The sequence below is a fragment of the Pavona decussata genome, unplaced genomic scaffold (assembly GCF_977016875.1).
Source record: "Pavona decussata unplaced genomic scaffold, jaPavDecu1.1 SCAFFOLD_272, whole genome shotgun sequence".
Classification (NCBI taxonomy): Eukaryota; Metazoa; Cnidaria; class Anthozoa; order Scleractinia; family Agariciidae; genus Pavona; species Pavona decussata.
Genome location: NW_028145674.1, coordinates 446,765 through 462,232, shown reverse-complemented (window position 1 = coordinate 462,232; position 15,468 = coordinate 446,765). Strand labels below are relative to the sequence as shown.

Below are 15,468 nucleotides of genomic sequence, written 5' to 3'. Positions count from 1 at the left end.
GAAATGTTTTTTTTTCTCGCGCGAGTGGCCTAGTGCAACAGTAGAAGACTTCTTCGGCAGAAAAAATGGTCAAGGAATTAATTCTTGATAAGGAAAAAAAAAAAGAAGAAGAAAAAGGAAGGTAAGACCTTTTTCATTTTATAGATTCCTTCGCGCTATTTAGTTTTCGACTTTTGTCCCGGCTTTCGTTAAGTTGCTCGTCGTACATCTGCGTTCATTTCCACTGGCAATGTTATAAAACAATTGTTTCAGGCATTTAGTTGTGAGTAAATCGTGTCATAATGCACTTGTGAAGTTTGGAGAGCGCTGAAGTTGCTCTTGGAAACTCTTAAGCTTCTGTCGACACTCCAAACTTCCCAAGTGCACAAAACTCGATAGCTGCAAGCAAAAGCATGAATCAATTGTAAAATATTTGGGTTGTAGTTTGATGATGATGGAGTCAAGGAGTTTTTAAAACTTTTTGTCGTTTGACATTGAAGGGTACATTAAATAAGCTGAGAAATAAGAGAATTAACACAGCAGCGTAAATTTAAGTTACTGCGAGGAAACTACTTAATTTTTCTTGAGCATTTTCGTAAGAAGAAAATGTGATCCACACGAGGTAAAACAAATTTTGATTCGAACAAATGACGCCGGGATTCTGACCACCGATATGATAGCAACGTTCTATCGACTGAGCTGTGAGGCCAGACGGGAGCAGCTCAAAGGTAATAGGCCTTATCACGGTTTTCGACGCCATTTTGACGAGTAGGCAAACAGGCTTAAAATATCAGCGTTTGTATGGAAATCAGATGTCAAATTACTTTCATAAAACATCGCTTCTGAAAAATTAATGAATTGGAAACTTTTAGCACTAGGAAATGGATTTTAGGAAAAAAAATTAGAGGGATGTAGCTGTGCCAGAAAGCGTCCAGTCGTGTTTTGAACTTTCCATACATTTGTCTGTAAAGCGAACCAGCCGTGAACTGCTACTTAAAATAGTTCGCGGGAAAAAAAATACAGGGAAACGTTTGGAAAGTTCAAAACACGACTGGACGCTTTCTGGCACAGCTACATTCCTCCATTTTTTGCTTAAAATCCTTTTCCTAATGCCAGAAGATCCAATTCATGAATTTTTCAGAAGCGATGTTTTATGAAAGTTATTTGACATCGGATTTCCATACAAACACTGTTATTTCAAGCCTGTTTGCCTACTCGTCAAAATGGCGTCGAAAACCGTGATAAGGCCTACTTAGATGGCAATGCGCGGCAATGGAATAAGTTAATTTTCTGATTTCTCCCACAACACAACAAGTACAACAATTCATGTCATCTGCGATAAACAAGAGTCGACTGTTTGTTGAAAAGAGAGCATCCTCTGAAGAAGACGAAATAAATTTGGCGTTCGTGAACTTAGCTGGTAATAGACATGTTTCCCGTAAAACATGGTAAATAATCAATAAATTGTGGACACATCAACACAAAGCTAAAGTCATTGCTGATACACTGTATCGAAATCATAATTCGATATCAGGAATTGCGGGTTGTGTGCGTTGTATATAGCGAGAAGTGAAGCAGTTCGCTATTGGTGGAAGCATAGTTACGTGAAAAACAAGGGTACATTAGTCGAATGAATCCATGGGGAGTAAGAATGCCGATTTGGAAGGTTAATTTTTACTGTGAAACCTTTGCAGATTTCTGCCATAACCATGGTGTGAAGAAATACCACAAACTGCCTTGTATTTGTAAGTTTAAAGTTTCAAGCTTATTTTTGTCACAATAAGGGGATATACAAGGCAGTGTAATAATAATAATAATAATGATGATGATGATGATGATGATAATAATAATAATAAAATAAAGGTGCCGAGGAAGCCCATGAGAAACCACAAAGCTTTTAAATAATGGGCTCCGTCTGTTGTGTATATTTATCGCCAAATTAACAGTAGAATAATGAAAGAATCAATGGCAGAGTAGAAATAAAAAAGAGCTAAGGCCCGGTTCATACGTCGAACTTTGCATGAGCCGAACCTAATCATTTGGTTCGGCGCATGTAAAGATCGACGTATGAATCAGTTAGGATCGACAGATTTGTATTTGGGTCGACCCGCCGTTCTATTCGACTGCGCCAGTCTAATAGAACGGCAAAAGTTCGACTTCGATTCAGACGTCGAACTTTTCATGTGCCGAACCAAATGCATACGTTACGTATAAATTATATAAATTATATCTATCCCAGAGGTCTGTGCATTCCATCGACTTGGCATGCGCAAAGGAATTCATTCTGAACAAGATGGCGGGAAATGAGGAATGTGCTTGCTCCTCTTGTTTCGAAACAACTGAATATACTTGTCTGAGATACGAAAGATTTAAAAAAAAAAGAATCTAATCTTGATGTGCACATGCACTTCAAACCGACAGAAACTTTCAATATAGGCTATATCAAAGGCGAAGACTCAAGACTTCTCAGAACAAAATCTTCAAAAACAACATTTGAAGAAAACATCACTCTATTCAAACAGAGATTACCTATCAGAGATTACCTCGATAACCTTATAGATAAAACTCTTTCAGAAGTCAACCTCCGCGAAAGAATGTCGGCACTACAAAACAAACTAAAAACCCGCAAAAACATTTTGAGGTTTGTTATGAAATATCGCCCTTCTGTGTCTAACCTAAAACAATTCAGATGAGTAAATACAGGAGCCATAATCAGGAAGAGAGACCGTAAGCGTGGGGTCCACGCGTCCCCTTGTGTTGTACCAAAAAAAACTAGCTTTAGAAAAAATTGCCCCCCCTCCCCCTTCACGTCATAAACCCGCGTGAATACACGCAAATATGCGTGGGGCTACTACCTTATATGTGACACAGAAAGCAGCTGAGAAAAAATTCACTAAAGATAAAAAAGTCCTTACGTGTCTGAGTACATGTCCGTAGAGTGTAAGCTTTTTTCATTCATTCAACAGTAGCAACGCACGCAGCGCCACCGTCTTGGCGCCTTTTTGACTTTACTGTGAGAGTCATGTGATCAATAGGCCGCTTATTCCAACTTTTCCCGTCTTCTTTCAATTGCTACCTTTTCTTAGCGAGGGTCTAATTCCTTAAATGTGAGTACTGAGGAGATATTCCCTGGCAGAATTTTAAAATTTGGACGCCATTTTGAACGGGTAGAAAAAAATCCTGGCTGTTTACACGCGTGCGCGCACGCGCGTATGGCGCAATTTTTTTTCTAAAAATAGATTTTTTGATACAACACATGGGGAAAAGCCCACAAGTCAAAATGGCATCTCGTTACGGTCTCCATCCCTGATTATGGCTCCTGGTAAATGACACTTGATAGAAAATCAGCCTCTGCTAGGGGAGATCTACAACGACCCTTCCTTACTTTCGTACAGAAAAGAGAGATCTTTGAAAGACGTACTCGTAAGAGCAAATTAGCTTTGAAGGTCATATTCTTCCTATCTCGACCTGTAGGAGCCGTGTTTGGCCTGTCTTTATTATTTTATCAAGCAAGCTCTTCCATGTCAGAATTCATCTTTCCCGCCATTTTAAATCTTGTTGAGTACAAACAACAGCCGCTGACCACGAAAATCTACCTTCTCACTTTAGCTTTAATTAAGTTCGACTTCAGTTAGGTTCGACGTCTGAATCAACTGCCGAACTTAATTATTTGGGTCGACCTTAATAGGTATTAGGTTCGGCTCATGTAAAGTTCGACGTATGAACCGGGCCTAAGACATTAAATTACCTATATGTTTCAAGCGTAATTAGGCTAAAAAGAAGTGTAAATCGAAAAAGTGAAAAACATGGAAACAAACAAAGAAAAAAAATTATAGGTTTACGTTAGGTTTATATCGACAGGAATTGTTTCGAAGTGAAAGAGGCAATACATGTTGCATTTTAAATATCAAAGCTAAGAGAATTAACAAATGTTGGGCCTTGGAAACAGATAGAAAACTTTTTTTTTTATATTAGTCCTACAATGGGGTAAGGAAAGGAGCCCCGGAATTCTCGTTTCATAAGAATGCACATGGTATGTCAGTGAAAACATATCAGTATTGAAACTACCAGGAAGAAGACCGGGTTAGGCAGGTTAGAGTGTCGAGCGACTGGCTTTGATTCACCTTTGTTATTTCTTTCAACGTCTCTAAGATGTTCGTGAAATCGTCCGCCTAGCCTCCATCCTGTCTCACCAATGTATAACGTTTTTAAAACGTATATTTTATGCAATAGATAACATTAGCGGAGATCAATAAAAAACTATCAATGATTTCAATAGATCGCATGGATCCTGGAATTTTATCCGTGTTGTGATTTGCATAGTGCGCGGCCGCATTAAAAACTGCCAGGTTGATTGCCGGATTTGAGAACGTTTCTAACTCGAAAGTTACCAATGCTTTTATCACGTTAGACATATGGAATCAGTGGAGGTTGTGGAAATTTTACTAGTTTCAGGTTCATTTAGACGCAACGTGAAGTTCTTTGTGATGATACGTTTGACTTCACGCTTGTGTGGGTGAAACTGGAAGTGATGGTGAGTGGAATTCTGTCGTTTATTTCCTGTAGTGACGTTTGCAGTACCGACTTGACTTACTTGACTTATTTCCTTGTCCCCAAGGCGGAAATGGGCCAGTATTAAAGTGTTGACTGTCGATAAAGTTCTTGAGCGTGGTGAGGGCCAATATTGACAACTAAGACGAAATATTCACCTATTTTGAAGAATTGGCGCATTTCCTCTGATTTGTTAGAAAAATCAAAGTCATAACCGAATATAATAGCCGAGTGAAAAACAATTACAGAAGAAATAAGCTGATCAAGTTCTTTGGTATAAGAAGTTGCTCCAATACAGCGTTACAATATCCCATAATAGACTTGTGAACCAGGAAGAAAATACTGACGTAGGAATTCTAAAGTTAAAGGTGAAAAGGTGTGTTAAGAGCAATTTTTAAGTAAAGAAACCAACTGTACCTTTACAAGAAAATGAGAAGTGATCATCGTAGTGAATTTTCCAATTTATGCAATTGGAAATTAGAAGCCCGAAAAAAATTCAGGCTTCAACGGGATTCGAACCCGTGACCTCCGCGTTACCGGTGCGATGCTCTACCAACTGAGCTATGAAGCCACACATTGGGAGCAAGGTCAATTGTGAATTCCCATTTTCCCGTGCGAGAAGTGAAAAGATGTAAAGTATATGAAATGATTCATTTATGAACTGCGGATGTAGATGGAAGTGAGAAGTGATCATCGCAGTGAATTTTCCAATTTATGCAATTGAAAAAAAACATTCAGGCTTAGACGTAGACGTCTACTTTCATAGATATGTAACCATGCCAACCTGTTGGTCGGAAGCATATGTAACGTGCCCTGATTTCGCTGGCCGACTCATGCAAAACAAGAGTTTATATCCACGTATTAACGATTAGAATTGAAAAAAAGGTAACAAAATTGTTCTTGACATGTGTAAGATACGAACAGCACGTTGACCATTAGTACTACCTGGTAACATGTGTCAAGAGTACTTGAAATTTTACCTTTGCAAACATATAGTTCTTCTCTTATTGATATGTGACCATGCCAAGCTGTTGGTCGAAAGCAGATTTAGCTTGCAAAATATTGAATATCAAAATATTGCTCTTGATATATCTACTCTGAGAACCTCTGTAAAGAATACCTGTTAGTATCAAAAGCAACTTTACCTTTGCACCCGTAGAGTTCTACTCTCATTGATATGTGACCATGCCAAGCTGTTGGTCGGAAGCGGATGTAGCGTGCCCTGATTGCTGTGGCCAGGTCATGAGAAAAAACCGTATCCGAATCGGTGTTTCCAGCAAACTCCTAAAGTAACGAAATAAAAGGCTTTTAATGAAAATACATCGTCACATGTCGAATTCATCAAAGAGTATCAAAGGTTTGAAGGCAAGAAGGGTATTGCTCTTAAGTGGATTGTGTTTTCGCAATGAAGCTCAATCAACGACACGTAACTGAGCATTGCATTGCTTTGACGCGTGCAATAAATTATCTTGGATCTTGACAAAAAAGGTCGACTGTTAAAATTAAAATCTAATTCCCACTATTGAAAACAACGTGTAAACGTTTCTACTGAAAAAAAAAGTAAATACTGAGATATATCTTTCTTAAGAGGTAATGAAGCGTTTAAGTATAGCTGAGACTTCAATTTCTGGGTGAGTTTTCATTTTCGAAGAAGGCTATGTTACCTTGGGTGCAGTATGTGGTTGGTCGCTATAATAGTGGAAGGTGACGCCGTCCTGACTGTACTGCAGCTTGTACTTGGTTACCCATTGACTGTAAGCGTTCCTTCCTTGTGTTGCCAAACGGGTTACTTTGGTTGCCTGATTACCAAGATCAATCTGCAGCCACTGATTGACATCATTGGTGCGAGCTGACCATGATCCTGCTTTACCTGGAGATTTCTGAAAGTGTAATCTGCCCTGGATGGCGGCATGATTAGCGTCAAACTGTGACGAAGCACTGATTTGTGCGTCAGAGATTGCACCGCTTTCCACGCCCAGAGCTTCTCGACATTCTGCAAAGGAACACATCATGTCGAGTATTAGAGAAAAGTAAAATCGTAATATTTGAGAAACCAATTACTATTTGCAAAATACTGCTGGAAAACATTTTTATCGACGTAGTAGTGATTAGAATTAGAAAAAAAAAACTTGAGAAAATTGCTCTTGACCTATGTACACTGCCAATGGCACATTAGCCATTAGTAGAACGTGAGAACCTGTGTGAAGAAAACTTGTGAGTATCAAAAGTAATTTTACCTTTGCAGCCATAGAGTTCTACTCTCATCGATATGTGACCATGCCAAGCTGTTGGTCGGAAGCGGATGTAGCGTGCCCTGATTGCTGTGGCCAGCTCACGAGAAACAACCGCATCCGAATCGGTGTTTCCAACAAACTCCTAAAGTAACGAGATAGAAAGCTTTAAATGGAAATTCATCGTCACATGTCGAATTCATCAAAGAGTATCATAGCTTTGACGGCGAAAAGGGTATTCCTGTTTAGTTGATTGTTTTTCCGCAATAAAGCTCAATCAAGGAAAGTTAAATTGGGCATTGCATTGCTTTGATACGTGCAATAAAGGTATGTTGGATCTTGACAAAAAAGTAGACTGTTGAATTTAAAGACTAATGCCCACAGATGAAAACAAGTTGTTGACGTTTCTACTAGAAAGAAAAAGTAAATACTGAGATATATCTTTCTTAAGAGGTAATGTAGCGTTTAAGTATAGCTGATACTTCAATTTCTGGGTGAGTTTTCATTTTCGAAGAAGCCTATGTTACCTTGGGGGCAGTATGTGGTTGGTCGCTATAATAGTGGAAGGTGACGCCGTCCTGACTGTACTGCAGCTTGTACTTGGTTACCCATTGACTGTAAGCGTTCCTTCCTTGTGTTGCCAAACGGGTTACTTTGGTTGCCTGATTACCAAGATCAATCTGCAGCCACTGATTGACATCATTGGTGCGAGCTGACCATGATCCTGCTTTACCTGGAGATTTCTGAAAGTGTAATCTGCCCTGGATGGCGGCATGATTAGCGTCAAACTGTGACGAAGCACTGATTTGTGCGTCAGAGATTGCACCGCTTTCCACGCCTAGAGCTTCACGACATTCTGCAAAGGAACACATCATGTCGAGTATTAGAGAAAAGTAAAATCGTAATATTTGAGAAACCAATTACTATTTGCAAAATACTGCTGGAAAACATTTTTATCGACGTAGTAGAGAGTAGAATTAAAAAAACAAACTTGAGAAAATTGCTCTTGACCTATGTACACTGCCAATGGCACATTAGCCATTAGTAGACTGTGAGAACCTGTGTGAAGAATACTTGTGAGTATCAAAAGTAATTTTACCTTTGCAGCCATAGAGTTCTACTCTCATCGATATGTGACCATGCCAAGCTGTTGGTCGGAAGCGGATGTAGCGTGCCCTGATTGCTGTGGCCAGGTCATGAGAAACAACCGTATCCGAATCGGTGTTTCCAACAAACTCCTAAAGTAACGAGATAGAAAGCTTTAAATGGAAATTCATCGTCACATGTCGAATTCATCAAAGAGTATCATAGCTTTGACGGCGAAAAGGGTATTCCTGTTTAGTTGATTGTTTTTTCGCAATAAAGCTCAATCAAGGAAAGTTAAACTGGGCATTGCATTGCTTTGATATGTGCAATAAAGGTATGTTGGATCTTGACAAAAAAGTAGACTGTTGAATTTAAAGACTAATGCCCACAGATGAAAACAAGTTGTTGACGTTTCTACTAGAAAGAAAAAGTAAATACTGAGATATATCTTTCTTAAGAGGTAATGTAGCGTTTAAGTATAGCTGATACTTCAATTTCTGGGTGAGTTTTCATTTTCGAAGAAGGCTATGTTACCTTGGGTGCAGTATGTGGTTGGTCGCTATAATAGTGGAAGGTGACGCCGTCCTGACTGTACTGCAGCTTGTACTTGGTTACCCATTGACTGTAAGCGTTCCTTCCTTGTGTTGCCAAACGGGTTACTTTGGTTGCCTGATTACCAAGATCAATCTGCAGCCACTGATTGACATCATTGGTGCGAGCTGACCATGATCCTGCTTTACCTGGAGATTTCTGAAAGTGTAATCTGCCCTGGATGGCGGCATGATTAGCGTCAAACTGTGACGAAGCACTGATTTGTGCGTCAGAGATTGCACCGCTTTCCACGCCCAGAGCTTCTCGACATTCTGCAAAGGAACACATCATGTCGAGTATTAGAGAAAAGTAAAATCGTAATATTTGAGAAACCAATTACTATTTGCAAAATACTGCTGGAAAACATTTTTATCGACGTAGTAGTGATTAGAATTAGAAAAAAAAAACTTGAGAAAATTGCTCTTGACCTATGTACACTGCCAATGGCACATTAGCCATTAGTAGAACGTGAGAACCTGTGTGAAGAAAACTTGTGAGTATCAAAAGTAATTTTACCTTTGCAGCCATAGAGTTCTACTCTCATCGATATGTGACCATGCCAGGCTGTTGGTCGGAAGCGGATGTAGCGTGCCCTGATTGCTGTGGCCAGCTCATGAGAAACAACCGTATCCGAATCGGTGTTTCCAACAAACTCCTAAAGTAACGAGATAGAAAGCTTTAAATGGAAATTCATCGTCACATGTCGAATTCATCAAAGAGTATCATAGCTTTGACGGCGAAAAGGGTATTCCTGTTTAGTTGATTGTTTTTTCGCAATAAAGCTCAATCAAGGAAAGTTAAACTGGGCATTGCATTGCTTTGATATGTGCAATAAAGGTATGTTGGATCTTGACAAAAAAGTAGACTGTTGAATTTAAAGACTAATGCCCACAGATGAAAACAAGTTGTTGACGTTTCTACTAGAAAGAAGAAGTAAATACTGAGATATATCTTTCTTAAGAGGTAATGTAGCGTTTAAGTATAGCTGATACTTCAATTTCTGGTTGAGTTTTCATTTTCGAAGAAGGCTATGTTACCTTGGGTGCAGTATGTGGTTGGTCGCTATAATAGTGGAAGGTGACGCCGTCCTGACTGTACTGCAGCTTGTACTTGGTTACCCATTGACTGTAAGCGTTCCTTCCTTGTGTTGCCAAACGGGTTACTTTGGTTGCCTGATTACCAAGATCAATCTGCAGCCACTGATTGACATCATTGGTGCGAGCTGACCATGATCCTGCTTTACCTGGAGATTTCTGAAAGTGTAATCTGCCCTGGATGGCGGCATGATTAGCGTCAAACTGTGACGAAGCACTGATTTGTGCGTCAGAGATTGCACCGCTTTCCACGCCCAGAGCTTCTCGACATTCTGCAAAGGAACACATCATGTCGAGTATTAGAGAAAAGTAAAATCGTAATATTTGAGAAACCAATTACTATTTGCAAAATACTGCTGGAAAACATTTTTATCGACGTAGTAGTGATTAGAATTAGAAAAAAAAAACTTGAGAAAATTGGTCTTGACCTATGTACACTGCCAATGGCACATTAGCCATTAGTAGAACGTGAGAACCTGTGTGAAGAAAACTTGTGAGTATCAAAAGTAATTTTACCTTTGCAGCCATAGAGTTCTACTCTCATCGATATGTGACCATGCCAGGCTGTTGGTCGGAAGCGGATGTAGCGTGCCCTGATTGCTGTGGCCAGCTCATGAGAAACAACCGTATCCGAATCGGTGTTTCCAACAAACTCCTAAAGTAACGAGATAGAAAGCTTTAAATGGAAATTCATCGTCACATGTCGAATTCATCAAAGAGTATCATAGCTTTGACGGCGAAAAGGGTATTCCTGTTTAGTTGATTGTTTTTTCGCAATAAAGCTCAATCAAGGAAAGTTAAACTGGGCATTGCATTGCTTTGATATGTGCAATAAAGGTATGTTGGATCTTGACAAAAAAGTAGACTGTTGAATTTAAAGACTAATGCCCACAGATGAAAACAAGTTGTTGACGTTTCTACTAGAAAGAAGAAGTAAATACTGAGATATATCTTTCTTAAGAGGTAATGTAGCGTTTAAGTATAGCTGATACTTCAATTTCTGGTTGAGTTTTCATTTTCGAAGAAGGCTATGTTACCTTGGGTGCAGTATGTGGTTGGTCGCTATAATAGTGGAAGGTGACGCCGTCCTGACTGTACTGCAGCTTGTACTTGGTTACCCATTGACTGTAAGCGTTCCTTCCTTGTGTTGCCAAACGGGTTACTTTGGTTGCCTGATTACCAAGATCAATCTGCAGCCACTGATTGACATCATTGGTGCGAGCTGACCATGATCCTGCTTTACCTGGAGATTTCTGAAAGTGTAATCTGCCCTGGATGGCGGCATGATTAGCGTCAAACTGTGACGAAGCACTGATTTGTGCGTCAGAGATTGCACCGCTTTCCACGCCCAGAGCTTCTCGACATTCTGCAAAGGAACACATCATGTCGAGTATTAGAGAAAAGTAAAATCGTAATATTTGAGAAACCAATTACTATTTGCAAAATACTGCTGGAAAACATTTTTATCGACGTAGTAGTGATTAGAATTAGAAAAAAAAAACTTGAGAAAATTGCTCTTGACCTATGTACACTGCCAATGGCACATTAGCTATTAGTAGAACGTGAGAACCTGTGTGAAGAAAACTTGTGAGTATCAAAAGTAATTTTACCTTTGCAGCCATAGAGTTCTACTCTCATCGATATGTGACCATGCCAGGCTGTTGGTCGGAAGCGGATGTAGCGTGCCCTGATTGCTGTGGCCAGCTCATGAGAAACAACCGTATCCGAATCGGTGTTTCCAACAAACTCCTAAAGTAACGAGATAGAAAGCTTTAAATGGAAATTCATCGTCACATGTCGAATTCATCAAAGAGTATCATAGCTTTGACGGCGAAAAGGGTATTCCTGTTTAGTTGATTGTTTTTTCGCAATAAAGCTCAATCAAGGAAAGTTAAACTGGGCATTGCATTGCTTTGATATGTGCAATAAAGGTATGTTGGACCTTGACAAAAAAAGTAGACTGTTGAATTTAAAGACTAGTGCCCACAGATGAAAACTAATTGTTGACGTTTCTACTAGAAAGAAAAAGTAAATACTGAGATATATCTTTCTTAAGAGGTAATGTAGCGTTTAAGTATAGCTGATACTTCAATTTCTGGGTGAGTTTTCATTTTCGAAGAAGGCTATGTTACCTTGGGTGCAGTATGTGGTTGGTCGCTATAATAGTGGAAGGTGACGCCGTCTTGACTGTACTGCAGCTTGTACTTGGTTACCCATTGACTGTAAGCGTTCCTTCCTTGTGTTGCCAAACGGGTTACTTTGGTTGCCTGATTACCAAGATCAATCTGCAGCCACTGATTGACATCATTGGTGCGAGCTGACCATGATCCTGCTTTACCTGGAGATTTCTGAAAGTGTAATCTGCCCTGGATGGCGGCATGATTAGCGTCAAACTGTGACGAAGCACTGATTTGTGCGTCAGAGATTGCACCGTTTTCCACGCCCAGAGCTTTTTGACATTCTGCAAAAGAACACATTAGGTTTAGTGTTGATGTCAACATTTTTTCCGTTTACCTTTTTAAAAAGAAATGAGGGCTTCATTTTATTAACACCCACTCTAACAATTTTGCTCGGTTTGCGTTTTGATCAGCGTCACACTTTGATGAGGCACCTATTTGTTTGTCAAAAATTGCACTTCTTTTGACGCCTAGAACTTTTTGACATTCTGAAGGTTGTTTTTTTTTAGTTTGAGTGGGAAGTTTTCTGAGTGGCAGTTTTTATTTTATTAGGTTGTTTTTTGGAATGATATATTCTGGACGTATAGAGATTTTTCGTAGCACTGTTTTGAAACAGCACTCGGATTTCTTTTTTCCGAGTATGCCTGTATCACTTTCTAGAATGATACATCATTCTCATTTATTGACCAGGCTGGAAATATACCATCACATTTATTTCATATGTTCTGAATTATTTCTGTCAAGTTTTTCTTAGTAATTACCACAGTTTAAAAAGTAGATAGTTTTATTTTTTTTACGGAATACATGTGGCGATGTTGCTGAGGTCACTGTAAGGTTTAAAGAGATTTCGAAAAACCGTTGGAATACATAATAACAAAAAATAGATGCAAAGCATGCAAAACATCCCTTGGGAAAAGTTTCAGAGGCTCACCTACTGATTATTTCTATTAATTTCTACCACTACATCTAACTAAAGACTATACTTTTACGACAATAGTACAGTACATAGGGAGTTGTTCAACTCTGCCTCAAAAGAAAATATGCAACCGTCAGTGGGAGAATGTTGCCATCAAAGTAATTTTTCCACCTTCAAGTTTGCAAATCTCTTTTCAGTAACAGACATTGTCCTTAGAGCGCTTCGTCTACACGTTTTTTTACAAAATTTTCTGTACAGGCTGTGATACCTGCTAGAGTGGCAGGACCCGTGAAAATCTTTCTAGGCGTATATGTCAACATTTCTCTTTGGAAAAGTCCTCTCACCTTTACAAATACCTATATCGATTTTAATTTCGCCGAGACTCCTCTTCTCAATATTGTTTTGAAATCATAGATTCTGCGTCGACCATATTTCAATTTCATGTGTGTGTATTAGGTGGACAAAACCCAGCTTAAAACAACAAGTCAAACATGTTAATTAACAATTTCGCCCTAACCCTATTATATCGTTTTAACCCTAGTTGTTATAGAACATTTGTAACAATTAGTCAACTATGTATATGTTTTGTTGCTTCATATTCTAGAGGTTTTTCATAATCGCTGTACGACTGACGATGAGGTGAGCCATATCGAAACATGTGTTACACTGAAAATATCGTTTTATTTATAAAGACAACTAGTATGTATTTCCTGCTGTCTCGAACACTCTAACAAGTACGAATAGTCTTTTATGAAGGTGGACACTTACCCCGGTTTTTGGCTTTTGAAGATGCTATGCAGAGCAAGAACAAAGCCACGAATGCCAAGGATTTCATTGTAACCTGGATGGAAAGAATATAATTAGTTTTCGTGAGAAAAGTTTCAAGGAGGTCTTTTTTCGGACTTCATTTGACTTCATTTGTAATGAAACAAGGTGCTTGGAGGCTTTCACGCAGGATGGTCAAAATCCCTGTTACACTTCCCCTTAAAACTGTCAAGTCAACCGAACCGTTTAAGACCATTTTCCTTATTAATTAATTAATTAATTAATTAATCAATCAATTAGTGTTTTCTCACATACTGATACCAAAGGTTTTTTGGAAACAGGTCCAATTTTAATAATGCGTCGAGCCTTTTAATGTAAAAAGCACAGCTGACAATGGTTCTGAGCAGAAGTGCTTCTTGTACAATGCGTCTGCGCTGTCCTACACCTGATAAAGTTCTGCAGGCACCGCTGTACGGTCTCTTACTCAGGTCACAGACAGCCAATACTCAGAGTCGTCTTTGGAAAAACGTAGCATAACGTTTAAGGATCAGTGTACCTCAGGATATGTCGAGAAAATATCAGGATGTTATACACTTGCATCAAGATTCCGTAAACACCGCGTAAGGAATTTAATGTAAACTGTTCACCACATACTTTACATATACCACCTTATATTTTTTATTTTTATACAGGGCTTTTAAATTTTTTTGTCTCTTCAGCAGATCTTCTCCCTCTCAAATTACATGACCGAGTACGACTCTATCAGCAGTATGACAAGACGCATAATGAGTGTTAACACGGGTTGTGTTGTTGTATGTTTAGCGCTAAGTGCAAGTGGAAATGTAGCCTCCCGTGGCGATTGAGCTAGCTTTAGTCAGAAAGATAGCGTGATATTATTTCGCTAACCTTCCGTTGCGCTATTTGAAGTCATAACGGAAAGCGATTTATGATAACGTCATGACCGAGCCACACATACACATACAGACTTGAACCACATTTACTATTGAATCATTCCTTTATAGCGTCAAACCATCCAGGGTTCATGGCGCAATAACATTTACGGCCAAAAAATAACATGCGAACGAGCTTGAAACACCCTCAGACGTTTCTCTATCGTATCTTCTCCTTTTATATTGTGGAATGATTTAAGCTCGTTGTCTTTAGGGTTCGCTTCACAATCTGTCCCGTGAAGCTGGCCGTCAAAGCGTAATTTCTTCACCTTTAACTCTCCCGTTTCCACCGTTTAAACTGTCCAGTCTTTCTTAGAAGTTACTCTTTCGATTTTGTGCTTCGAAAGGGTTAGTTTTCTTTCTGAAAAACGCATATTAGGGTTTTGAACATTTACGCATATGGCCGGCTTCATGACTGACTGATTGAATCTTTCACTGGACGAAATCCTTCCTTTCTAGGCCCCACTAAGACCTATAAATATACGCGCAGATAATAATTCTGATTGTACAGTGTTTGCTACAGAAAATTGGAACAATAGAAGAAAAAAAAGAATCCCTTCTATAGGAGAAGAGGACTTAATCCAGGTTTAATGAATAAATTAATATGTCAGTTTGGACTACAATGTAGAAAAAAAATGTGACGATGACGAAGGAAACAAAAAAAAAAAAAAGACGACCAAAACCTTGACGCGGTCTGCCCCAGTGCATCCCGCTTAAAAAAAAAAAAACACTTTCCTATTCCTGTTATAACAACGCGTATGGTTGACAATCGTTGTGACAGTCTATATGTTGAGATTTGTGTGTTGTTAAGGCACTGACACAGGCATACTCGGAAAAAACGGGATCCGAGTGCTCCCAACAGGAGTCGAATGCTCTACCACTGAGCTAGTTAGTAAACCTTCCTCGGAGCGAATTCTCAATAAAAGCAGCACCAAATTCATTATCTCAGAACCCTAAAAATCTCATACGCAAATTTTCTTACAATAATAAACGGACTCCGAATATAAGTGTAAGAGTTATGCGTTTTAAGCTGTTCTAAAGTTTTGGCTGAACGTTTCAAAGACATTTTCCGTAAAGTGCAGCTCATTTAGAAATGTACTATTCCGCCCTTCATATGTTTTCCCCAAA

General features: G+C 39.1%; 1 protein-coding gene across 1 annotated transcript in view; it reads right to left on the bottom strand.

Annotated features, from left to right (window-relative positions):
- The window catches only part of LOC146455580 (uncharacterized), a 30,566-nt gene that overhangs the window by 1,267 nt on the left and 13,831 nt on the right, over window positions 1–15,468 (bottom strand). Inside the window, exons 2-14 of the mRNA XM_085094095.1 lie at window positions 13,394–13,466; window positions 11,665–11,993; window positions 11,143–11,281; window positions 10,570–10,898; window positions 10,049–10,187; window positions 9,476–9,804; window positions 8,955–9,093; window positions 8,382–8,710; window positions 7,861–7,999; window positions 7,289–7,617; window positions 6,768–6,906; window positions 6,195–6,523; window positions 5,676–5,814 (exon numbers count right to left, since the gene is read on the bottom strand). Coding sequence (XP_084950221.1) covers window positions 5,676–5,814; window positions 6,195–6,523; window positions 6,768–6,906; window positions 7,289–7,617; window positions 7,861–7,999; window positions 8,382–8,710; window positions 8,955–9,093; window positions 9,476–9,804; window positions 10,049–10,187; window positions 10,570–10,898; window positions 11,143–11,281; window positions 11,665–11,993; window positions 13,394–13,466 — 2,881 coding nt within the window. The remainder of the gene's footprint in view (window positions 1–5,675; window positions 5,815–6,194; window positions 6,524–6,767; window positions 6,907–7,288; window positions 7,618–7,860; window positions 8,000–8,381; window positions 8,711–8,954; window positions 9,094–9,475; window positions 9,805–10,048; window positions 10,188–10,569; window positions 10,899–11,142; window positions 11,282–11,664; window positions 11,994–13,393; window positions 13,467–15,468) is intronic.